We start from the raw sequence: 23,125 nt of genomic DNA on the forward strand, positions 1-23,125 counted from the left end.
CCTCCTCTTCCTCCTCCTCCCCCTCCTCCTCTTCCTCCCCCTCCTCTTCCTCCTCCTCCCCCTCCTCTTCCTCCTCCTCCCCCTCCTCCTCTTCCTCCCCCTCCTCCCTCTAATTGCCTGCCTCTGACAGGATTAGTCGACTTTCCTCAATTGCCCACAGTCAGGTTAAAGGACCAGACATCCTCACGGAGAAACTTTCTGTTTTTGATACCGAACGCCCAAAAACCTCCAACGCGGTTTGCAGCGTGCGTGCGCGTGTTGTACGTGCGTGTGATTGTTGTGCGCGTGTCAGACCGGTAGATTAAATGTTGCCCGTGTTGCCCAGCCTGCAGCCTCCCTCTTCAACATGCTTTAATTCCGGACACACGCACGCGTGTCAGGGAGCGTCAGTTTGCTGAAGTTCGTCGCGATGATGACTCGGATGTTCTGGGACACAATTTTTCTCATCAGCGGTGAGTAAAAGATTCCATCGACTCCAGAAAAGTATCACATGAAACAAACAACAACCCGTAAACGTTCAGTTCTTAACTTCTGATCTTCACAATAAGATGAATTCATTAACAACGCAGCGTAATTAAAATAAACCCCCTTTCCCCCCCTGATTTGCACAACTGGTACCTATTTTTGCTATAGCAAAATCATAAACACTGATATTTCCAAGGGCATATATCTATTATCAGGCTAATTGTTTGATTTTTAAGTAATATTGTTACATAAAACCACCATTTGCACCATTAAATAATAAGCAGTTTAAAAGTGAGGATCTAAATTTGTAAATGACAATCGCATCTATAGGGACACGTGCACATTTGTAGCTGTGGCTGCTGTCTGGAAATAGTCCTGCTGTATTTATAGTGGCCTCATCCTTTCAGTGGACGTTTGACCCTGTTGCTACCCAGGGAGCGACTCACGTGCACGCCGGTGTTCTGGGCCCAGATAGGTGACTCTCTTCCCACCTGCAGGTTCCTTGTTCACGTTAGGAGCGGGGCCGAGCAACTCCACGGTGGTCAAACCGCCCCAGGCCTCCAGCAGCACCTCTGGGGCAGCGGGAGACGCGGGTCCACCCACAACTGTAGCCACCGTGGATAACGTCCCTCCGGTTCAAAGTACACGCGCCCCCTGCCAGTTTGTCCTCTCATTTCTGTCACATTTAAACAATTAATATTGATATTTCCCTTCCTTTAGGTTTCCTCTTTGCAACGGGAGCAGAGCCGAGCAGCATGGGAGCAACGGAGGCCAGAATTCCCACTGAAAACACCTTCACTGCCGCGCTCAGTACCTCAACCAGCAACCCTGCGGCGACAGCGGCAGGCGTCCCCACGCCGGCTGGACGTGAGCGCCGACACTTCCTATGCCGAGGAATCCGCGTTGACCATCCGCGTTGCTCCTCAACCTTCCCAGAGTTGAACGTGGACGTATTTCCCTTCCCCTCAGGGTTCTTCCCGTCACCAGGAGCTGATCTGGGAAATATGACGGCAGCGGGAGCCGACAACGCCGCTGACACCGTCCACGCCGGGGATTTGAATACTTCAACAACCGCAGCAACAACAACTGCAACTCCAGTAAAAAGTAGGTTCAAGTACGCCACGTAAAGTAGTTCCTGCCACAGTGAGGTGCACGGACACGGGCAGACAGCTCAGATTATTGATCAGGGCAGCAGGCGGCTACAGATTATTTACAGTATATTGAGGGGAAAAAGTCCTTTGGGCAGATTCCAGTTGTCATCTGCAACGCGGGACAGATGCCTTGGGGACAACAGAGGGCTTTCACAGAGTCTGAGGACAGGAGACAATACACGTAGCACGCAGCCCAGAAGGTAATTCACCGATGGAATGGAGTGTGTGACGTGGGTTGTAACGCAACCGTCTGGATATGTCTGAATGTCCCACTGTGCATCTGTCTCTGCTGCTGGGACAACACGGGCTGTTGTCTCCCTCACTTATGTTGGTATTTGCCCGGCTATACGGGTTAATAAGAAATGTCATGTTTTGTCTGCGTGCTTCATCTGATATTTTGGAATGAAAACTGGGAAAGGTGCTCAAGGGTTTGAATTTCAGTCGTTGCTCCCGGAGGGACATTTTTCCCTCTGTCCTGGGCCCTAATGTGGGTGAACTAAAGGTGTTGGTTTGCAGCCTATGTTATGGAGAGTGTTGCCAACCCTGAAAACAAAGGTTTCAGAGTACGGCTGCTGGTGTGGATGTTAGCTTTAGGCTGTAGAGCGGGCTAATGTTTCCAGTCTCGGCAGCCTCTGACCTTCTTATTAAAGAGCTGCGGTCTCATATTCTTGTATAAACTTGTATTCATTGGACTTTAGGAAACGTGACATGTGAATCTTAAAACACGACCCCTAACGCTTCCCTGTCCTAAAACCCGACAGAGTTTGTGGCTGCGGCTGTCCGGGCCCATTTCGACGAGTGTCCAGACTCTCACCGCCATTTCTGCTTCCACGGCTCCTGTCGGTTCCTGATCCTGGAGGAGACGCCTGCGTGTGTGTAAGTTGTGACTTCATTGTGTAAACCTTTCGCCGGCGTGACTCGGCACATGCGTTTACATGCTCATCTAAATCGGACTACGCGGTTGGCTAATAGTTTATGCAACCAGGCTTTCAGTCCACGACGCAGGTTGCAGTAGCCTGATTATGGGTGTAGTAAAGCCCCCCCGCACCCCGCCAGGTGAGGATTTGCACCGTTTTAATTTGTTGACCTTGAGCCACACCGGTTGACCTTTTACATCTCACCACAACAATCCATAAAGGAGTCAGCAAGCGAGGGGGCAGCCGTAGCTAAAGCAGTGCTGACTCAGCGTCGTGGCGGTCTCTCTGTTGTTCCAAAAATACGTTTGCCGTGGCAAAATACTTCGTTAGGTTCCCACCGGTCACTACTACATGCAGCAGGCACTTCTGCTCCCAGATCAAGGAAATATAAATGCCCTGACAGATCACGTAGGCTAGCTCACCGTCCACGTGCTTTTGTAAATTGACTCGCTGGGCCGATTCTAGCTGAGCGACGGCGACCACGTGCATTTCCTGTAAGGAATTTGGTGCACTTGCAAGCATGTAAACACACTTACTGCCTTCTACCCCTGATGCAGGTGCCACCCAGGCTTCATCGGGATGAGGTGTGAGCACGCAGACCTGCTCGCCGTGGTCGCAACAAACCACAAACAGACGGTCACAACGGTTCTGGTGTTGTGCGTGATCGGGTGTGTTCTGGTCATGCTTCTGTGCATGCTGCTGCAGTGAGTACCGCCGTACGATACGCACCCGTTCCCTCCGGTCAGCTAGCACACTTTTCCTTGCGTCCTTGTGCAGTTGCTGGTGGAGACAAGAGTGTCGCAGGCGGAGACAGGCGCATCACTATTGCCCAAAGAAGCACGGCGTATCCTTCCACCCTTCTGAGAGCGGTACTGGTGGTATCTTGACCTTGAGGTCATTTCACACTTCCTTATTGTGGCTTTTTTTTTCATTTCCAGTGGTCTGAGGGGACGTGTTGGTGTGTTTTCCTCACCATGGCCTGACTACAAACGCTCAGGATGGGGTCAAAGGGGAAAGTCACGGGTTCTGAGCAGAGAAGGACCGTCAGCATGCCTGGGACAGGCCTTATGATGAAGCTTAAATAGTCCCACTTTTTTTTTTTTTTTTTTCCGGAGTGGGAGTGTTGACCTGCGGCGGCGTGAGTGCGTTTGACTCTTCACTCACTTCCTGTTGAACGAGCGGCTCTGAGGAGGAAACTGGCTCGACGTGGAGGAACTGGTTGACACCAGGCCGCTAATCAGAGTGGATGTTGGATCGTGCAGCATTTAGTCAAGTCAGGAAATTCCAATCCCTATTTTTGTCTTTTAATAAGTTTATACACTTTTCATCACATTTTTTATCATTAATGGTGAAGGGGGAAAAAACAAGGCTTTAAAGTTTTAGCATCTGTTTTTAAAGAATGAACTCACATCACCTGACAGGAGTAGGAATTGTTTTAACGGACTGACTGCAAATTAAAAAAGTAACTTAAAAAATGGATTAAACTGACGATTAAACACAAAACATCCCATTTAAAAATGCTCCATTGTGGCTTTAAAGGGAGATTTAAAAAAATCACACGATATATTTCTGAGATGCATCGGAGGCGTTTACATGACAAGCTATAACGTTTTCAGTCTAGTGCGCATTTTGATTCAAACCAAAAGCTGCACTGGAATGATAATCACTTGGGCTGGGTGTCCACCTAATGGGAGGCCAAATGGACTTGGCTCTGATTCCGAGCACTGGAGGGATGAGGTGCAATCTTTGCATGCTCCTTTAAGACACACTTTTTTTTATTTTGAGTACTGTTATAGCATTTAGTTGGACCTTTTTTAAATGCCTCTGATCACATTGATTCTTTAAAACACAAACTGACTCGTGCGTCAAAGATGTTTTACCCCAAACGTTTTAGGGGAATTTGCTTTGTGTTTTATTCACGCTCTGCGTTTCATGTGAAAACACCAAAGCCACAAGGAAATATTCCATTTAAACATTTAAGGTCAATACAAACCAGGAAAGAATGGAATTTGTTTTTGTTGGTTTCCTGCTTTACCCCTTCCAGTGATTTGGGCTGGAAATCTGTGCTGTATTATCTGCATGACTTTTTTCAATGAAAAGAACTGGAAATGCAAGTTTGTGGCTGTGTTTCTACTTCCTGATCCCTTAGAGCCTGTTATTTGACTCTGTGTGACCTTCTTTTCACTTCTCTTTTGAATCTCCCATTTTAAATACTCAGATTCTTTTTCAGCCTCTCCTCTTTCACCGAATATTTAAATCGGGCACCTTATAAACATGAAAGCCAGGTGTGACTGAAGGAAAAGTGGGTCCTGGGGGAGGCTGAAGGGATGTTACAGCGCTCTCTTCTCTATCGCCACTAGTTATTTTCATTTACGGCAGTGTTGAGAGGACAGAAGTGATGCTTTTTTAAGCACACGCCAATGCGAAGGGATTGTGGTCTTTTGTTTTGCAATCCCTTTATGGCTGCAATAGGATTTCGGTGGAGTCCTTTAGAGCCTTCTGGCTCAGCTGCTAAACTAGCTTTGATATAAGCAGCTCTCAGGGCTGCTTCCCTGAAGACGCACATCATCCACACCGTGAGAGAACAACTGAAACCCAAATGGTGGCATCGGTGTGGACGGGGCTGACTGAGCGACGCCATAAATCCAGTCTAGATACGTCCAGCCCTCTTCGTCATGGGAGGATGCAGCTCTGAGCTGATGCTCTGGTCCTTATTCCCCTCTGGTTGTTTTCAACTCCGCTATCTGCCTCTAAGCAGATGGTTTAAAGTCTGAGCATTTAGGTAATAGGGTTAAGCGACCTCCGTCTTCTTCTAGCTGTTAAGCCATTGTCGAGCCATTAGTTTTAGTACTTTGATAGTGCTAAGAGAACTTTGGAGCCAATATGAACAGTTTAGTGAAAAGGTGGGTTAGTCTGCACAACAGTAACTGAGTCTTTTCTGTGTATTTACGTCTTTAATTTGACTGACTTTGTCGTCCTTGAAGAGGCTGAGCGAGCTTCAAACATCAGTCCATGTGCTCCTGAAGCTTTGCGGGCAGCTCATCCAGCGAGCAGATCCGATGCTGTCTAGGAACATCGAGCTGGGCCCCCTTATCCAGTCTGTCCAACAGAACCCCGTGGATGCCCACAGAGCGAGAGGCGAGGTAATCGTTCACGTAGTGATCGCCAACATGGGCCACGTTAGCAGCTGGTACGCCGCATCTCCGCAGCGCCTGATGGAAGATAGCTGGGCTTGGCTTGGCTACACCTGCTTCCTCTGACGTTATTAAGAAGCTGAAGTGTGACAAAAGGCCACAAACACGTAAAATCTCTTCCAGGCGAATGTCGAAGTTTGATACCACGGCAAGATTCAGTCCTGAAGAGGCACATCTTTCCAGAGCCTTCTGCGAGTCCGGAAATACCTTAAAAACAAATAAAATAGAACCCATTTTGGAGAGGAGACAGAAAAACTGGGTATTTATCATTATCTAGTGGCATCTCCAACTTACCTCCCAGGTCCCTGCACTGCAGAAGTTATGGTAGAGATTCTGAGCCATGGTGTCAATCAGGAGCGGGTCTTCCACCCTGCACCGGGAAAACGTGTCCCGCACCAAACCGATCCACCAAGACCGTCCATTCATGCCCTGGCTGACGCCATAGTTTGGGTATGTGTTTGAATAATGTCGATATGACTGCTGGAAGGCTAGTTGGACCTCCGGCGGACTGAGTTTCAGGCCCATCCGTTCAGCCTCCTGACAGTACTGTTCTCCAACGGAGGTCCGGACCCTCAGCAGGGTGTCCTTCACGTCCCACAGCACCCAGCGCACCGCAGCTCGCATCACTGCCAAAGAGACAAGACTACCAGGACATGTCCAAGTCAGAAACGGAGATTCCATGTTCTGAGTTTACAAGGTATTAAATAGTTACCAAGATCCTGTCCTTAATATTTGATGATGACGCCTTCCAGATAACTTTTCTCATCCCTTTTATTGTACATTGATGGCTCTCAGCATTTTTTAACCCTACTGATCAGGTAAAATTAACCATATGAAAGACTGATAAAAAGACAGACTTTTGATAACCAGCATTGTGCATGATTTAAAACGGCATTCCACATTTTAATGTATGGAAATAAGCGAGCTTTCTGCAAATTGCAATCGATTTTGGTCATTGAGCTCCTCTGATATTTAGAATTCACAATAACTTCACCTCATTGAACCTTATATCCTCTGTCCACTTGTTTAACCTCTCATGGTTTATTACATAATCTAAGACCACTCTTTACACTTGTTTTATGGAAGCAAAGTAACGGCAACAACAAATCCAGCGGTGTCATCTGGTGAAGAAAGTTGGTTTGTTTTTATTGTCGCTAGAAAAATTTACCACTACTAAATACATTGCTTCAAGCAGTTGAACAATTAAAGGATTACCGGAGCCGACTCTTCAGCACGGACAACGGTTCTGGAGAAACGTTAGCTTGGATCTGCTGTCGGCCGACAACATAGTTTGTTAGAACGGCGAAGGCATGACTTGACACGTTTTGTCTGATTGGTTATTGCTTATTGTCCTGATTGATTTGATTGGTTAGATCAGAGCCAGGAAATCGGGTATAGCCAATCGAAAAATCGAATACGGCAGTCCTTCGCAATCCTACGAATAGAAATATGCGACTACGTCTTCGCTGAAGTCGATTTAGGTTAGTTTATTGCCCTCTTCTGGAATGCTGTCGAAACATTTATGTGAGACCTTTCTACCAAACCTAACAAAATCAATGTAATGTCGAACGCTCTCATTCCTGCTATATATTTTTTTTAAATTGTGAAATCAATTGAAATCTGTACGTAGTTTTTATCGCATTTACAAAGTAGAATTATGCTGCATATCCGGAATATCCCAGTAGGGGCAGCACGTTGAAGTACCAGCTAGGAAGGAGAAAGTAAATGCTCCCGTCGAAGAAGAAGAAAAATCAATCGTAGAAGAAGAAAACGTCCGCGCATGTGTAAAGGTTCACGCTGTGGAGGTGTTTTGGTTTGGTATGTAGAATGAAGTCTACATGAGCAAGCTTTTATAGGCGTTACACTTTGCTGTTTCCCCCCCCCCAACAAACCGGGATGCCGCGAACACCATGGCAACTCCTGCGATCCGTATGCTTCGGAGGTTAGAGGGCATTTTTTCTGTTTACAAACCCTCCGGTGTTCACTGGAAACTGGTTCGAGACACCATCGAAACTAACATTCGTAACGGTAAGGATGACCTACGCTGGCAAAGTCATTCTGCGACTCACTAAACACGTTTACTTTTCGGTGCCTAATATCGGTTAGCGATACAATAGCCTAAATCGTGTATTTTAATCCGTTGACTCTTTGTTTTGTGTCATGTAGATTTAAATGCTACGCCTTCTCAGCCACTTCCACACAAAATCTGCTTCTTGAACGCACCAGGCAGTGAGACGGAAGCGTCCAGAGGACTCGCTCTGAGGACAGTCTCCCTGCCAGTGCTGTCCAAGCATCCTCTGGGTATGTTCATTGGAGGTTTAATGATCACATGTGTCACCTTTTAAAAGCTTAAGTGAGTTAATGAAAAGTATCTTGGGGGTGTTGTAGTAACTGGACCCGAAGTGCAGTTTATGAAAGTAGGAGTAGGACATCGCCTGGATGTGGCCTCTTCTGGTGTTCTGAGTATGGTTATTTAAACATTCATTACATCTTACATCAGTCTTTAATGCCTTGTTTGATTTTTTTTTTTAAATCACTGTTGTTGTTTGTTTACGTGATAGCTCTTGCTGTTGGAAATGGAAACAGGGCCCTCGGTGATCTCTACAGTGCTCAAGTCACAAGTGTGAGTCGTCAATGTGGCTGGTTTTACATCAGCCAGGATATAATGGCTATACAAGTCATTAAATATTTTTTTTAAATGCTTTTTAAAAGGTATTGCGATATGTTTTAGGAATACACATTGGAAGGCGAATTCGGGACGGCAACAGCTGATTTTTCTCACACAGGCAAAGTTGTGGAAAGATCCACCTATGGTATGATACCTTCATTCATCTATTCCTCTAGACCACAATATTTAAAAGCAGCATGATGTCTAAAGCTATGTCACTGCAGTCGTTGTTTCAGTCGTCGTTGTCTTCATAATTATCGGTTGATTACTGCCCAATTATTAAATACACATTAAACACATTTAACCACTATTCAATCTGTCCCTTAAATGTTTCTTCTTCAACAGATCACATCACACAGGATAAGCTTGAGAGAGTTTTGGCCATGCTGGAGGGAGCCAATCAGAAGGCGTTGTTAATGTACTGTATTCCAGATCCACATAATATTATAGTGAACCCTTTTTTCATTTGTTCCTTTCATTTGTTCCTTTTCGCTGTATTGAGATGCTCAGGGATTATTTCCATGACAGTTTCCTTTTGCCGCTTCAGGTATTCCAATGTTGACATGAAATCACAGGACGCATATGAGATGGCGGCCCGAGGTTTACTCGGTCCAGATGGGAAATCGCCGCCTATTTTGAAAGGCTTGCGATGCATTCACTTCCAGCCTCCCAACTTCACTTTAGGTGAGTCATTGTCAACTGACCCACAAGTAAACCTGAGATCACATTTACATACTGTGGTTGTGGGCTGTTTTTCTCTGTCACAGAGGTCCAGTGTCTGAACGACACTCAGAAATATTTGCGCAGAATTGTGCACGAGATAGGACTGGAGCTGCGCAGCACGGCGGTGTGTAAAGGAGTTCGACGGACCAGAGATGGTCCCTTCACCCTGAAGGATGCCCTGGTCCATCAACAGTGGACGGCTGCTGATATAATGCAGGCTGTCCGTCAGTACCACGCTTCTAAAAAGAGAAAAAAATCACCCCCCACAAAGATAAATCACACATCAACAGCAGTCAAACGTCAAGAAGAACATGAAATCTGCAATGAGACACCAGCAGTGATTTGAACGATCCACCAGCTACACTTAATTGTTGCACATAATGTTCCATACAGTGGCATAAAATGTGCTTTTTTTTGTCATCGGTGTGTACATTTTCAACTATAGCCTTGAACATTGTTGATGTTACCTTGAGTTTCAATTAATGCAGTAATACGCTTTTGTAGTAAAAATCAAATGTTTAAGTTGTATTTTTGTAGAAAGTTTTGTTCCTTTGCAGGCATCATAGTTCCTGTGACTCGCCTGAAAATGGAAGGATGTTGGACTGGTTTATGACTGGTTATGATTCTTGCGAGGCGTGCTCCTACCACTAGATGGCGACAAATACATAATCTAATATCTATGTGACGTCAATTTTTCGTGAAATGAATGTTTTTTTTATTCTTGTTGGTGCAACGTTTGAAACCCTGCAGATTATGTGCTGGAGGTTCATTAAAAGGATTTGGAGAATGGTTTGGTTCACAAGAACATAAGTTGTTCAGAAATGAACAAAAAACAATGGTTTAAAAAAAAAACCCAAAACATTTTCTGCTTTTTATTTTCATTTAGCTCTAGATATGCATATTAAAAATGAATTTTGATTATTTGGCCACTGTGACAAGAAATGATTAATTCAAACTCCAAACTTTTACATAAATCATATCAACAGAAGGGAAAAATAAAACCATATTGCACATGTTGAATCCTAAAATATAGAACACATATCCTCCAAATGTAAGAGAAGAGGTACATTTGTGTAAAGTCTGCATTTTATTCTCTGCTGCTTTGTCTGAATTGAAGCAGACTGGACAGGTGTAATCCCTGAATAGAAACTTGTCCGCTAGCATCTTTTCAGCAACATCCTGATGATTTTTTCTGCTGGGGCTCTTTGTGCAACGCTGTGGTTTCCTCTCCTAGCTTGACTTTATTACTCAGTATCCTGTTGAATAACACAGTTTGTAAGCACAGATAGATTTAACAAATCTCGGGTGACGCACTTGTCAAAGATAAATAAATACCTGGCCAGTGTTTGCAGGGACTCGTTCACATTTTGGCCTGTGGCGACACTGCACTCCATGAATTCAAAGTTGTACTCCTGTGGAATTTAAATGTGACCTTTAGTGCCTCTGGAATACAACAGCTGATGATGAGTTGGTGAGGTTCCTGTACCTTAGCCAGAATTTCACCTTTCTGAGTTGGAACCTGTCGCTCTGCACAATCGCTCTTGTTTCCCAGAAGCAAAATAGTCACATTTTCAGCAGCTTCTTCCTGCAAAGCAGATGAGTCATTGTCTTGTTGCACCCACTCGTTTATCCTCTCTGTCCCATCGGAACTATTTATATTACTGTTTGTTCTCTGCATTATCAGACATCAGTGTGACATAAACTTTAGTTCCATCTACATTTAATCACTAAGGAAAAACAGTCGACATTGCACCAAAAGTCCACCCCCATCCGCCCTCAAAAAAAGTCAAAATAGTCAAAATTTTTGCTTGGTTATGCTGCAAATCTGCAGAATGTTTAATCTGTTGGCAGAGACGGTACCTGAATGCAGTTTGCCCAGTAGCTGACCGCTGTAAAGCTCCAGGAGGAAGTGATATCATACATCAAGAGAAATGCGTGGGCTTTATGGAAAATCTGCCTTGTGATGCTGTGAAACCTGCAAGGGAACAAAATAAACAAGAGATGTGACCTCAGAGAATCTGGACGGTTACAGGGACTGCAAAACAATTCCAGTTATAATGGAAACCCAAAAGTGTGACGCAAATCTGTCTGGTGCCTCTAAAGCATGACCCAGTGGATCACCAACCTGTGGGCATTCCTGTAAAGTTCTCTATAAGAGGTGTAAAGGCTGTAAAGTTCACCCAAAATCAGAGGGGATCATCATTGGGTCCTTCTCTCGCGGCTCCCTGATGAATTCCCTTCTCACGCATCCCAATAAGGAGATGATGCGACCATTAAATGTTTGTACTCCCCTCTCAGTGATGTCAGAGGACTCGGGGAAACTTGCCTTTCTTGACCTGCCGTGTCCCACAACTGCAGCACGACGCGTCTTCCATCCGCCGTCACCGGCCACGGGCACGTGTCCAGCCCTGCACAAAGTAAAGAGTTCATTCTTCTGTACGTTGGCGTGATGTGTCGGAAAAGAGGGACAAAAAAAGAGCATCTTGGAAGGAAAGGATTTGGTCTTGTAACCAGAGGTTTGCTGGTTTAAATCCCAGAATGGCTCATGTGCCCATGAACAAGACACCTAATCCCCATTGTTGCCTGGGTGCAGTACAGTGGAGTGTGAGCATATTATACATAATCTTTCTTTCTTTCTTACCGACGGAGGAGGGGAGGTCTGAAGAGAACCTTCCGTTCTGAACTCTTCTCATGAAGGAGGTCTTGCCCACGCTGCTGTTCCCCACCATGACCACGTTGTAACTGTTAGAGTTCACACCTCCATCTCCAGAACTTCCTGCTGAAATGAAAACCAAGACTGACATTTGTATTTGCGTGCACAATGTGGTGCCAGTCTTCCGCCGGTCGGCGTTAGTTTTACCAAGAGAGATCGAACTCCGACTGTCTTGACTGAGGCGCCTTCCAGGAGGAGACTCAACGGGGGTCCTCGGTGCAGAACCCAGGTCACTGTTGGAGACCCGACCCAAAAAAACGTTCTTAACAAACAGACTTCTGCATTTTAAACAATACTCCCTGAGCGTGCCTCTCAACTGGAACAAACATCAACTTTTAAGGACCAAGTTGCACCATGTGATCAGAAGGACTCAGAAGTTTTGGAGGCTGCAGCGTCTCTGAGCGGAATTTACCTCACGGGATTCGAGTGACGTCCGGGTGTAGAGGAGCTGATGTTTGTGGAACTTTCCTTCTCGTTGTCATCAACCTGAACAGAAAATCAAGGAAATCTTTTCTTTTCACCACTTTTTAGAACTCATACTGACGACTTTACGGCCAAGGTTACGCCAAAAATATGGTGTTTTCCTGATGAAACTATTCTGCCGTGGGCGAGAAAGTACAGTCCAAAACATATTACATCTTTCCTGTCGCATTCTTAATGGGGCCAAATGGTGGTGGTAAAATATGAAAGAGTCAAGTTTTGGTGTTCTCCTTTTAACTATCTAGTATCAGCCACATGTTCCTCAATTTGCTTCTGTTAAATTTTTCAGTGTCACGGCAGAAGTGGAAGGCAAAACGGGCAGTAAAGAGGTGCCAAAGTAGTCCTTATGTCTGCATTGCACTGAAAAAGTGCACGTTAAACATCGAGGGAGAGTGTAAAACAAGCCTAATGAAGACTGTTACTAGTTTTTAAAATAATCCTCACCTCTGATAATTTGTCGTCGCCTCCAGTTTGGGCTTCCTGATTTGGGGGTTTGGACGACATCCTGTGAGATCCCAGTTTTCTTCTCCTCCCGCTCAATAATGTTCCTGACATTAAATCGCTGTCTGGAGACGTGACTGGCTGATGGGCTGATTGGTCGGCTGGGTCCTCCTCAGATGTCGGGTGAGGTGCAGGTTCAAGAGGACGCGGGTCCTTTGCTGCTTCCTGACTGTGTTCAGAGACGCTGTCTTCACTCACTTCATCTGCTTGTTCGTTGTCCACCTTCTGTTGTTGACGCACGTCTTCCTCTTTTCTACCTGAGTTCAGGTTCCTGCGCATGGAGCCCATCTTTCTTCTCCTGCCGCCCGTATTTAAATCAGAACCTGTGTCCGCAGGCTCCAGGTGTTTGATGCACCCTCCCTCTGCCACCTTGCCTGGATCTTCAGCTCTTCCTCCCACTTCAGACGTGATTGTTTCTGGTTGCTGTATTTCAGTTATGCTGTTGACGCTCTCCTCGCCGACCAGGTTGCTCTCAAAGCTCCGAGTGTTTATGGCGTCTCCGATGGGTGACCGCTGTGAGGGATTTACCAGGCAGCCAGCTGTGTGAGCCTCGGGGGCTGTAAAACCATCTAACTGTGATGGCTCCACATTCACATCTATATTCCCGTCACCATCCCATAAATCAGCTCCCTGAACATTTATGGTGGGATTAAAGACCCCCTGACTGTCAGAGGCTGACTGGCCCGCGACACAAGCTGTTAAGCCATCGGTGTGAGATATCAGGGTGCTGTGTGTACGCTGGAGGTCAGAGGTTATATCTGCCTCTTCCTGCGGGGGCTCCACCGACGACACCGTGTTTTTATCCAGGGAAACCTCAAAACGTCCCCCGCCGGCCTGTGTGTTATCTCTGAGTTCTGATGTTTCAGCCCTGTGGACATGTTCGTCCTCTTGTTTTTTATGAGTCCAGCGAGTGGAGCCCATCTTTCTCCTTGTCTGTTTGGATTTTTCTTGGGAGTGCAGCCTGTCATCTAAGTGGCTCTTTGGTTCATGCCCTGCCGAGGCTTCCATGGCTGGGTCGTCGCTGATGGTCTCCTGGAAACAGAGTAGAGACGAAGGGTCAGAGCTGGTGTCTTTGGCATTGGTGGGCTCAGATGAACAGCTGATTTCTGGGTCCTGCTGCGTTGAAGTATCAGAGCTTTGCACAAGTTCCTGCTGTCCGTCGGCTGACTCCTCGCCTCCTGGATGTCCTCCAGTCTCTTTTGGATCATTTGTGTGCCGTACGTGGACGTTCCCGATTGAGTCTTCGTCCTTCTGGACCAGATGTGGAGCTTCTTGTGTAAAACCCTCTAAAGTGACTAAAGCTCCTGCAGAATTTTCCTCAAATGTCATCCTCTGTATGTCAGAATCGCTGCCTGTCACAATTTGGTCATTATCTTTTACATTCTGGGACAAATCTATATCTTCTTGGAAACTTTTATCTTCTCTGACGCCTGGATTCTGAGCTGGATGGAGTTCTGGCTCCGTTTCCGGCTGAAATTTATAAGAAGCATTTGTTCTCATGGTTGCAGATGCTGTTATTAATTCCACAACCACTTCATCAGTTGTTGTCTCTGTCGTTTCTTCTTTTGGTTCATTAAATGTTTCTTTCCGGGTGTCCTTGACATGCTGCCTCCCTTTATGTCTTCGGCTGGAAGCCAGTTTTCTTCTGTTCCCGATGGGATTTAACACTAAATCTTCTGCTGTTGCAACATCCTCCTGAAGGTCAGAGTCCAAAGTAATACCATCTTCTGGCTGAGGTACAAAAGGAAGTACACAGTCATTGGAGCTCATTTCCTCCATCTCCTGCTTTAGCGTCATCGCTTCATCCAGATCCTCTGGTGGGGTTTCATTTTTAGGAATGAGAGGTTGAGGGTCAGGCTCTGGGTGTCTGGGTTTAGGGTTCTGGTCCTGAGACAGAGATCCAGACAAAAGGCCCTCAGGTGCTTCACACAGGACAAATTCATCCTCACACATCAGCTCTGACTCTTTCTCAACTGTCCCTGTTGCTACAAACAAATGTGTTGGTTCAAGAGTTTCCTCAGTCCCAGCACTGCTTGCTTCTGCCTCTCTGTGCTCAAGGTTTGATTGAGAAACTGGTTGTGTGACCTCCTGTAATCCTTCATTTCTTGGGTTGTCTTCTGTCTCCACAGGTTTCATGTTTGTATCTGATTCCTCATCATTTTTGATGAAACCATCCTGAGCTTCAGAGCTCAAACAGCAGCCAGCGTCTGACTGCAGGGCCTCGTTGGAGTTTTCTCTTTCATGTTTCTCTTGTGTCATTGTTTCCTTCTCTCCATCCACCTCAGTAACATCGAATGTGTGCAGACATCCTCCGTCTGTGTCTCCAAGTTGTGTTTCTTCAGTGCTGCGTTCAGCATCAGTTTGTGACTCTGAGGTGATCTCTGCTGCCCCAGAACATTTGGTCTCTTTCCATTTCATGTGTGACTCATTGAGAAAGTAGCTGCCTTCTATTCTTAATGTTTCAGCATCTTCATCTGTTTTGTTTCTGGTGTTTGAGCTCCTATCAGGAACTTCCTGAGATGCTTCAGTGGACTCTGACTGATCCTTTTGCTGCTTAGCTGCCAAGAATGCAAATGCACCATCACCTGGATTTTCATCAACTCCACCTCTGACCTCAGTCTCCAAGGTTATTGATATTTTTCTGGTTTCAACAGTTTCCTCATCGCTGCTGTTAGTGATGGCTGCTTCTGGGAGTTTGTATGATCCAGGTCCAGGGCCCACAGCACGTTGTCGACCTTTCTGTCTCCTGCTAGATCCCAGCTTTCTTCTGTTTCCTAACAGACTGATGTTCAGGTCACTTGTCTGAGGTTGGGGGTCCGAACAAGAATCTGTCTCTGAGTGCAGAGCCTGAGAAGAGCAGCTCTGCTCCATTTCAGAGAGGAGATCTTTGTGCTCCTGATGAAGCTGGTCAGAACTGGATTTGACATCATCTTCTATTTGATCATCCACCTCACAGTCTTGATCCACTGCATCAGATTCCTTATTTCCTGTGTCTAAAGCCTCAGACTGGTCTGTCGTTGCTGGATGGACATGTTGCTGATGAGGACTGGATCCTGGTTCAGCGTCACATGACACACTTTCAGGTGAGACCGTGATATTGTGCATTTCTGCTGACTCTATCTGATCTTCAGTATTGACTTTTGCAACGTTCTCTGAGCTACTGAAACCTTTGACCTCTGGACCAGGTTTGTCTAATCCTCCATCATCCTCCTCTGAGTTATCACACAACTCCACTCTAGAGTCAGCCTCTCTATCATCCAGATCCTCTGGTGGGGTTTCATTTTTAGGAATGAGAGGTTGAGGGTCAGGCTCTGGGTGTCTGGGTTTAGGGTTCTGGTCCTGAGACGGAGATCCAGACAAAAGGCCCTCAGGTGCTTCACACAGGACAAATTCATCCTCACACATCAGCTCTGACTCTTTCTCAACTGTCCCTGTTGCTACAAACAAATGTGTTGGTTCAAGAGTTTCCTCAGTCCCAGCACTGCTTGCTTCTGCCTCTCTGTGCTCAAGGTTTGATTGAGAAACTGGTTGTGTGACCTCCTGTAATCCTTCATTTCTTGGGTTGTCTTCTGTCTCCACAGGTTTCATGTTTGTATCTGATTCCTCATCATTTTTGATGAAACCATCCTGAGCTTCAGAGCTCAAACAGCAGCCAGCGTCTGACTGCAGGGCCTCGTTGGAGTTTTCTCTTTCATGTTTCTCTTGTGTCATTGTTTCCTTCTCTCCATCCACCTCAGTAACATCGAATGTGTGCAGACATCCTCCGTCTGTGTCTCCAAGTTGTGTTTCTTCAGTGCTGCGTTCAGCATCAGTTTGTGACTCTGAGGTGATCTCTGCTGCCCCAGAACATTTGGTCTCTTTCCATTTCATGTGTGACTCATTGAGAAAGTAGCTGCCCTCTATTCTTAATGTTTCAGCATCTTCATCTGTTTTGTTTCTGGTGTTTGAGCTCCTATCAGGAACTTCCTGAGATGCTTCAGTGGACTCTGACTGATCCTTTTGCTGCTTAGCTGCCAAGAATGCAAATGCACCATCACCTGGATTTTCATCAACTCCACCTCTGACCTCAGTCTCCAAGGTTATTGATATTTTTCTGGTTTCAACAGTTTCCTCATCGCTGCTGTTAGTGATGGCTGCTTCTGGGAGTTTGTATGATCCAGGTCCAGGGTCCACAGCACGTTGTCGACCTTTCTGTCTCCTGCTAGATCCCAGCTTTCTTCTGTTTCCTAACAGACTGATGTTCAGGTCACTTGTCTGAGGTTGGGGGTCCGAACAAGAATCTGTCTCTGAGTGCAGAGCCTGAGAAGAGCAGCTCTGCTCCATTTCAGAGAGGAGATCTTTGTGCTCCTGATGAAGCTGGTCAGAACTGGATTTGACATCATCTTCTATTTGATCATCCACCTCACAGTCTTGATCCACTGCATCAGATTCCTTATTTCCTGTGTCTAAAGCCTCAGACTGGTCTGTCGTTGCTGGATGGACATGTTGCTGATGAGGACTGGATCCTGGTTCAGCGTCACATGACACACTTTCAGGTGAGACCGTGATATTGTGCATTTCTGCTGACTCTATCTGATCTTCAGTATTGACTTTTGCAACGTTCTCTGAGCTACTGAAACCTTTGACCTCTGGACCAGGTTTGTCTAATCCTCCATCATCCTCCTCTGAGTTATCACACAACTCCACTCTAGAGTCAGCCTCTCTATCATCCAGATCCTCTGGTGGGGTTTCATTTTTAGGAATGAGAGGTTGAGGGTCAGGCTCTGGGTGTCTGGGTTTAGGGTTCTGGTCCTGAGACGGAGATCCAGACAAAAGGCCCTCAGGTGCTTCACACAGGACAAATTCATCCTCACACATCAGCTCTGACTCTTTCTCAACTGTCCCTGTTGCTACAAACAAATGTGTTGGTTCAAGAGTTTCCTCAGTCCCAGCACTGCTTGCTTCTGCCTCTCTGTGCTCAAGGTTTGATTGAGAAACTGGTTGTGTGACCTCCTGTAATCCTTCATTTCTTGGGTTGTCTTCTGTCTCCACAGGTTTCATGTTTGTATCTGATTCCTCATCATTTTTGATGAAACCATCCTGAGCTTCAGAGCTCAAACAGCAGCCAGCGTCTGACTGCAGGGCCTCGTTGGAGTTTTCTCTTTCATGTTTCTCTTGTGTCATTGTTTCCTTCTCTCCATCCACCTCAGTAACATCGAATGTGTGCAGACATCCTCCGTCTGTGTCTCCAAGTTGTGTTTCTTCAGTGCTGCGTTCAGCATCAGTTTGTGACTCTGAGGTGATCTCTGCTGCCCCAGAACATTTGGTCTCTTTCCATTTCATGTGTGACTCATTGAGAAAGTAGCTGCCTTCTATTCTTAATGTTTCAGCATCTTCATCTGTTTTGTTTCTGGTGTTTGAGCTCCTATCGGGAACTTCCTGAGATGCTTCAGTGGACTCTGACTGATCCTTTTGCTGCTTAGCTGCCAAGAATGCAAATGCACCATCACCTGGATTTTCATCAACTCCACCTCTGACCTCAGTCTCCAAGGTTATTGATATTTTTCTGGTTTCAACAGTTTCCTCATCGCTGCTGTTAGTGATGGCTGCTTCTGGGAGTTTGTATGATCCAGGTCCAGGGTCCACAGCACGTTGTCGACCTTTCTCTCTCCTGCTAGATCCCAGCTTTCTTCTGTTTCCTAACAGACTGATGTTCAGGTCACTTGTCTGAGGTTGGGGGTCCGAACAAGAATCTGTCTCTGAGTGCAGAGCCTGAGAAGAGCAGCTCTGCTCCATTTCAGAGAGGAGATCTTTGTGCTCCTGATGAAGCTGGTCAGAACTGGATTTGACATCATCTTCTATTTGATCATCCACCTCACAGTCTTGATCCACTGCATCAGATTCCTTATTTCCTGTGTCTAAAGCCTCAGACTGGTCTGTCGTTGCTGGATGGACATGTTGCTGATGAGGACTGGATCCTGGTTCAGCGTCACATGACACACTTTCAGGTGAGACCGTGATATTGTGCATTTCTGCTGACTCTATCTGATCTTCAGTATTGACTTTTGCAACGTTCTCTGAGCTACTGAAACCTTTGACCTCTGGACCAGGTTTGTCTAATCCTCCATCATCCTCCTCTGAGTTATCACACAACTCCACTCTAGAGTCAGCCTCTCTATCATCCAGATCCTCTGGTGGGGTTTCATTTTTAGGAATGAGAGGTTGAGGGTCAGGCTCTGGGTGTCTGGGTTTAGGGTTCTGGTCCTGAGACGGAGATCCAGACAAAAGGCCCTCAGGTGCTTCACACAGGACAAATTCATCCTCACACATCAGCTCTGACTCTTTCTCAACTGTCCCTGTTGCTACAAACAAATGTGTTGGTTCAAGAGTTTCCTCAGTCCCAGCACTGCTTGCTTCTGCCTCTCTGTGCTCAAGGTTTGATTGAGAAACTGGTTGTGTGACCTCCTGTAATCCTTCATTTCTTGGGTTGTCTTCTGTCTCCACAGGTTTCATGTTTGTATCTGATTCCTCATCATTTTTGATGAAACCATCCTGAGCTTCAGAGCTCAAACAGCAGCCAGCGTCTGACTGCAGGGCCTCGTTGGAGTTTTCTCTTTCATGTTTCTCTTGTGTCATTGTTTCCTTCTCTCCATCCACCTCAGTAACATCGAATGTGTGCAGACATCCTCCGTCTGTGTCTCCAAGTTGTGTTTCTTCAGTGCTGCGTTCAGCATCAGTTTGTGACTCTGAGGTGATCTCTGCTGCCCCAGAACATTTGGTCTCTTTCCATTTCATGTGTGACTCATTGAGAAAGTAGCTGCCTTCTATTCTTAATGTTTCAGCATCTTCATCTGTTTTGTTTCTGGTGTTTGAGCTCCTATCGGGAACTTCCTGAGATGCTTCAGTGGACTCTGACAGATCCTTTTGCTGCTTAGCTGCCAAGAATGCAAATGCACCATCACCTGGATTTTCATCAACTCCACCTCTGACCTCAGTCTCCAAGGTTATTGATATTTTTCTGGTTTCAACAGTTTCCTCACCGCTGCTGTTAGTGATGGCTGCTTCTGGGAGTTTGTATGATCCAGGTCCAGGGTCCACAGCACGTTGTCGACCTTTCTGTCTCCTGCTAGATCCCAGCTTTCTTCTGTTTCCTAACAGACTGATGTTCAGGTCACTTGTCTGAGGTTGGGGGTCCGAACAAGAATCTGTCTCTGAGTGCAGAGCCTGAGAAGAGCAGCTCTGCTCCATTTCAGAGAGGAGATCTTTGTGCTCCTGATGAAGCTGGTCAGAACTGGATTTGACATCATCTTCTATTTGATCATCCACCTCACAGTCTTGATCCACTGCATCAGATTCCTTATTTCCTGTGTCTAAAGCCTCAGACTGGTCTGTCGTTGCTGGATGGACATGTTGCTGATGAGGACTGGATCCTGGTTCAGCGTCACATGACACACTTTCAGGTGAGACCGTGATATTGTGCATTTCTGCTGACTCTATCTGATCTTCAGTATTGACTTTTGCAACGTTCTCTGAGCTACTGAAACCTTTGACCTCTGGACCAGGTTTGTCTAATCCTCCATCATCCTCCTCTGAGTTATCACACAACTCCACTCTAGAGTCAGCCTCTCTATCATCCAGATCCTCTGGTGGGGTTTCATTTTTAGGAATGAGAGGTTGAGGGTCAGGCTCTGGGTGTCTGGGTTTAGGGTTCTGGTCCTGAGAAGGAGATCCAGACAAAAGGCCCTCAGGTGCTTCACACAGGACAAATTCATCCTCACACATCAGCTCTGACTCTTTCTCAACTGTCCCTGTTGCTACAAACAAATGTGTTGGTTCAAGAGTTTCCTCAGTCCCAGCACTGCTTGCTTCTGCCTCTCTGTGCTCAAGGTTTGATTGAGAAACTGGTTGTGTGACCTCCTGTAATCCTTCATTTCTTGGGTTGTCTTCTGTCTCCACAGGTTTCATGTTTGTATCTGATTCCTCATCATTTTTGATGAAACCATCCTGAGCTTCAGAGCTCAAACAGCAGCCAGCGTCTGACTGCAGGGCCTCGTTGGAGTTTTCTCTTTCATGTTTCTCTTGTGTCATTGTTTCCTTCTCTCCATCCACCTCAGTAACATCGAATGTGTGCAGACATCCTCCGTCTGTGTCTCCAGGTTGTGTTTCTTCAGTGCTGCGTTCAGCATCAGTTTGTGACTCTGAGGTGATCTCTGCTGCCCCAGAACATTTGGTCTCTTTCCATTTCATGTGTGACTCATTGAGAAAGTAGCTGCCCTCTATTCTTAATGTTTCAGCATCTTCATCTGTTTTGTTTCTGGTGTTTGAGCTCCTATCAGGAACTTCCTGAGATGCTTCAGTGGACTCTGACTGATCCTTTTGCTGCTTAGCTGCCAAGAATGCAAATGCACCATCACCTGGATTTTCATCAACTCCACCTCTGACCTCAGTCTCCAAGGTTATTGATATTTTTCTGGTTTCAACAGTTTCCTCATCGCTGCTGTTAGTGATGGCTGCTTCTGGGAGTTTGTATGATCCAGGTCCAGGGCCCACAGCACGTTGTCGACCTTTCTGTCTCCTGCTAGATCCCAGCTTTCTTCTGTTTCCTAACAGACTGATGTTCAGGTCACTTGTCTGAGGTTGGGGGTCCGAACAAGAATCTGTCTCTGAGTGCAGAGCCTGAGAAGAGCAGCTCTGCTCCATTTCAGAGAGGAGATCTTTGTGCTCCTGATGAAGCTGGTCAGAACTGGATTTGACATCATCTTCTATTTGATCATCTACCTCACAGTCTTGATCCACTGCATCAGATTCCTTATTTCCTGTGTCTAAAGCCTCAGACTGGTCTGTCGTTGCTGGATGGACATGTTGCTGATGAGGACTGGATCCTGGTTCAGCGTCACATGACACACTTTCAGGTGAGACCGTGATATTGTGCATTTCTGCTGACTCTATCTGATCTTCAGTATTGACTTTTGCAACGTTCTCTGAGCTACTGAAACCTTTGACCTCTGGACCAGGTTTGTCTAATCCTCCATCATCCTCCTCTGAGTTATCACACAACTCCACTCTAGAGTCAGCCTCTCTATCATCCAGATCCTCTGGTGGGGTTTCATTTTTAGGAATGAGAGGTTGAGGGTCAGGCTCTGGGTGTCTGGGTTTAGGGTTCTGGTCCTGAGACGGAGATCCAGACAAAAGGCCCTCAGGTGCTTCACACAGGACAAATTCATCCTCACACATCAGCTCTGACTCTTTCTCAACTGTCCCTGTTGCTACAAACAAATGTGTTGGTTCAAGAGTTTCCTCAGTCCCAGCACTGCTTGCTTCTGCCTCTCTGTGCTCAAGGTTTGATTGAGAAACTGGTTGTGTGACCTCCTGTAATCCTTCATTTCTTGGGTTGTCTTCTGTCTCCACAGGTTTCATGTTTAACTCTTTGTCACACATCTCAGTGAGATCAAATGTCTGCACAGCTCCTTCAACCTGAGAACAGCTAAATTCAACTTCCTCACCAGGCGCTAAATCTGTCCTTATCTCTGCCGCACAAGACATTTCTGTATCTTCTGATTCAATATTCATGAACATCTCATTGTTCTGATCCCTTTCATACCTCTGTCGTTTGAGCTCAGAGTGTCTGTGGGACTCCTCTGGGACTTGATGTGTAACTTTTACCTCATCTGTCAGAGACATCCGTGTTGTGCCAAGTTGGTCATCTTCAGTCGTGTTTCTGGCGGCTCCATCTGAAACCCCGAGGTCCTTTGCGTGATGCTGTCTGTTGTTTTTTCTCCTCGAACCCAGTTTTTTCCTATTCTTTGACAATTCAAGAACGTCTTCAGCGCTCTCCGTTGACCCACCGCACTCCTGTACAGTCGTCTCCTTGAACTGGAGCTCATCCACGTCAGGCGATTTATGTTTCAGCTGCCGACGCGAGCCCATTCTTTTCTTTGCACCCTGAGCCGACATGATTTGCTCCTCTCCTAAAGCGTTTAACACATTGATGTAAAGAATCAGCATTCACTTCACAGCCCAGCTTCAAATATCTGCAGCTCCTCCCAATACCAACAGGTTTAACTGCAATACTAACAGGTTTAACTGTAACATGGTTAAAGGTCTTGCAGGCAACTGTGAAAATGACATGTACTCACCACCTCCGCTGTCTCAAACTGAGCAGCAGTTAACAGTTCACACTAGAGGAAGGGGGGGTGGGGGCGTTCCCTCGCTTCAAATAACCGAGAACTTCCTGTGCGAGTCAGCCACAGCCTTTGATACACTCACCGACAACTCAAATACTCTTTATTTCATAACCTGTGTTCCTGGTTAAACATCAAGGAGTGATCGAGTCA

General features: G+C 46.2%; 4 protein-coding genes across 8 annotated transcripts; 2 read left to right on the forward strand and 2 right to left on the reverse strand.

The window, feature by feature from the left end:
* The first annotated feature begins 68 nt into the window (after positions 1-68).
* On the forward strand, positions 69-4,511 carry tgfa (transforming growth factor, alpha). Its single transcript, XM_003973314.3, has 8 exons — positions 69-452; positions 963-1,106; positions 1,186-1,332; positions 1,435-1,569; positions 2,378-2,492; positions 3,091-3,237; positions 3,311-3,402; positions 3,472-4,511. Exons 1-8 carry the CDS (start codon positions 410-412, stop codon positions 3,477-3,479), a joined length of 831 nt encoding a protein of 276 aa, XP_003973363.3. The 5' UTR covers positions 69-409; the 3' UTR covers positions 3,480-4,511.
* Positions 4,512-5,472: 961 nt separating this feature from the next.
* On the reverse strand, positions 5,473-7,065 carry hdhd3 (haloacid dehalogenase-like hydrolase domain containing 3). 3 transcript variants are annotated; one of them, XM_029826182.1, is made up of 4 exons: positions 6,943-7,044; positions 6,440-6,537; positions 6,022-6,353; positions 5,473-5,934 (listed from the first exon to the last, which is right to left on the reverse strand). In XM_029826182.1, the coding sequence occupies exons 3-4, from the start codon at positions 6,349-6,351 to the stop codon at positions 5,539-5,541; spliced, it is 726 nt and encodes a 241-aa protein (XP_029682042.1). In that variant the 5' UTR covers positions 6,352-6,353; positions 6,440-6,537; positions 6,943-7,044; the 3' UTR covers positions 5,473-5,538. The 3 variants fall into 3 exon arrangements, with proteins under 3 accessions (XP_029682042.1, XP_011612196.1, XP_003973288.1); XM_011613894.2 differs by having other exon boundaries at positions 6,022-6,370; XM_003973239.3 differs by lacking the exon at positions 6,440-6,537 and having other exon boundaries at positions 6,022-6,370; positions 6,943-7,065.
* Positions 7,066-7,217: 152 nt separating this feature from the next.
* Positions 7,218-9,907, forward strand: trub2 (TruB pseudouridine (psi) synthase family member 2). The gene is made up of 8 exons (XM_003973315.3): positions 7,218-7,755; positions 7,894-8,028; positions 8,116-8,190; positions 8,289-8,350; positions 8,459-8,540; positions 8,741-8,813; positions 8,943-9,079; positions 9,163-9,907. The coding sequence occupies exons 1-8, from the start codon at positions 7,638-7,640 to the stop codon at positions 9,462-9,464; spliced, it is 984 nt and encodes a 327-aa protein (XP_003973364.1). The 5' UTR covers positions 7,218-7,637; the 3' UTR covers positions 9,465-9,907.
* A 70-nt stretch (positions 9,908-9,977) lies between these two features.
* Positions 9,978-22,991, reverse strand: rab44 (RAB44, member RAS oncogene family). 3 transcript variants are annotated; one of them, XM_029826178.1, is made up of 10 exons: positions 22,928-22,991; positions 12,756-22,759; positions 12,244-12,317; positions 11,979-12,064; positions 11,760-11,897; positions 11,445-11,526; positions 10,979-11,093; positions 10,605-10,703; positions 10,454-10,530; positions 9,978-10,374 (listed from the first exon to the last, which is right to left on the reverse strand). In XM_029826178.1, the coding sequence occupies exons 2-10, from the start codon at positions 22,743-22,745 to the stop codon at positions 10,287-10,289; spliced, it is 10,749 nt and encodes a 3,582-aa protein (XP_029682038.1). In that variant the 5' UTR covers positions 22,746-22,759; positions 22,928-22,991; the 3' UTR covers positions 9,978-10,286. The 3 variants fall into 3 exon arrangements, with proteins under 3 accessions (XP_029682038.1, XP_011612199.2, XP_011612198.2); XM_011613897.2 differs by lacking the exon at positions 22,928-22,991 and having other exon boundaries at positions 11,760-11,894; positions 12,756-22,896; XM_011613896.2 differs by lacking the exon at positions 22,928-22,991 and having other exon boundaries at positions 12,756-22,896.
* Positions 22,992-23,125: the final 134 nt, after the last annotated feature.

Source organism: Takifugu rubripes, chromosome 19 (assembly GCF_901000725.2).
Source record: "Takifugu rubripes chromosome 19, fTakRub1.2, whole genome shotgun sequence".
NCBI classification, from domain to species: Eukaryota; Metazoa; Chordata; class Actinopteri; order Tetraodontiformes; family Tetraodontidae; genus Takifugu; species Takifugu rubripes.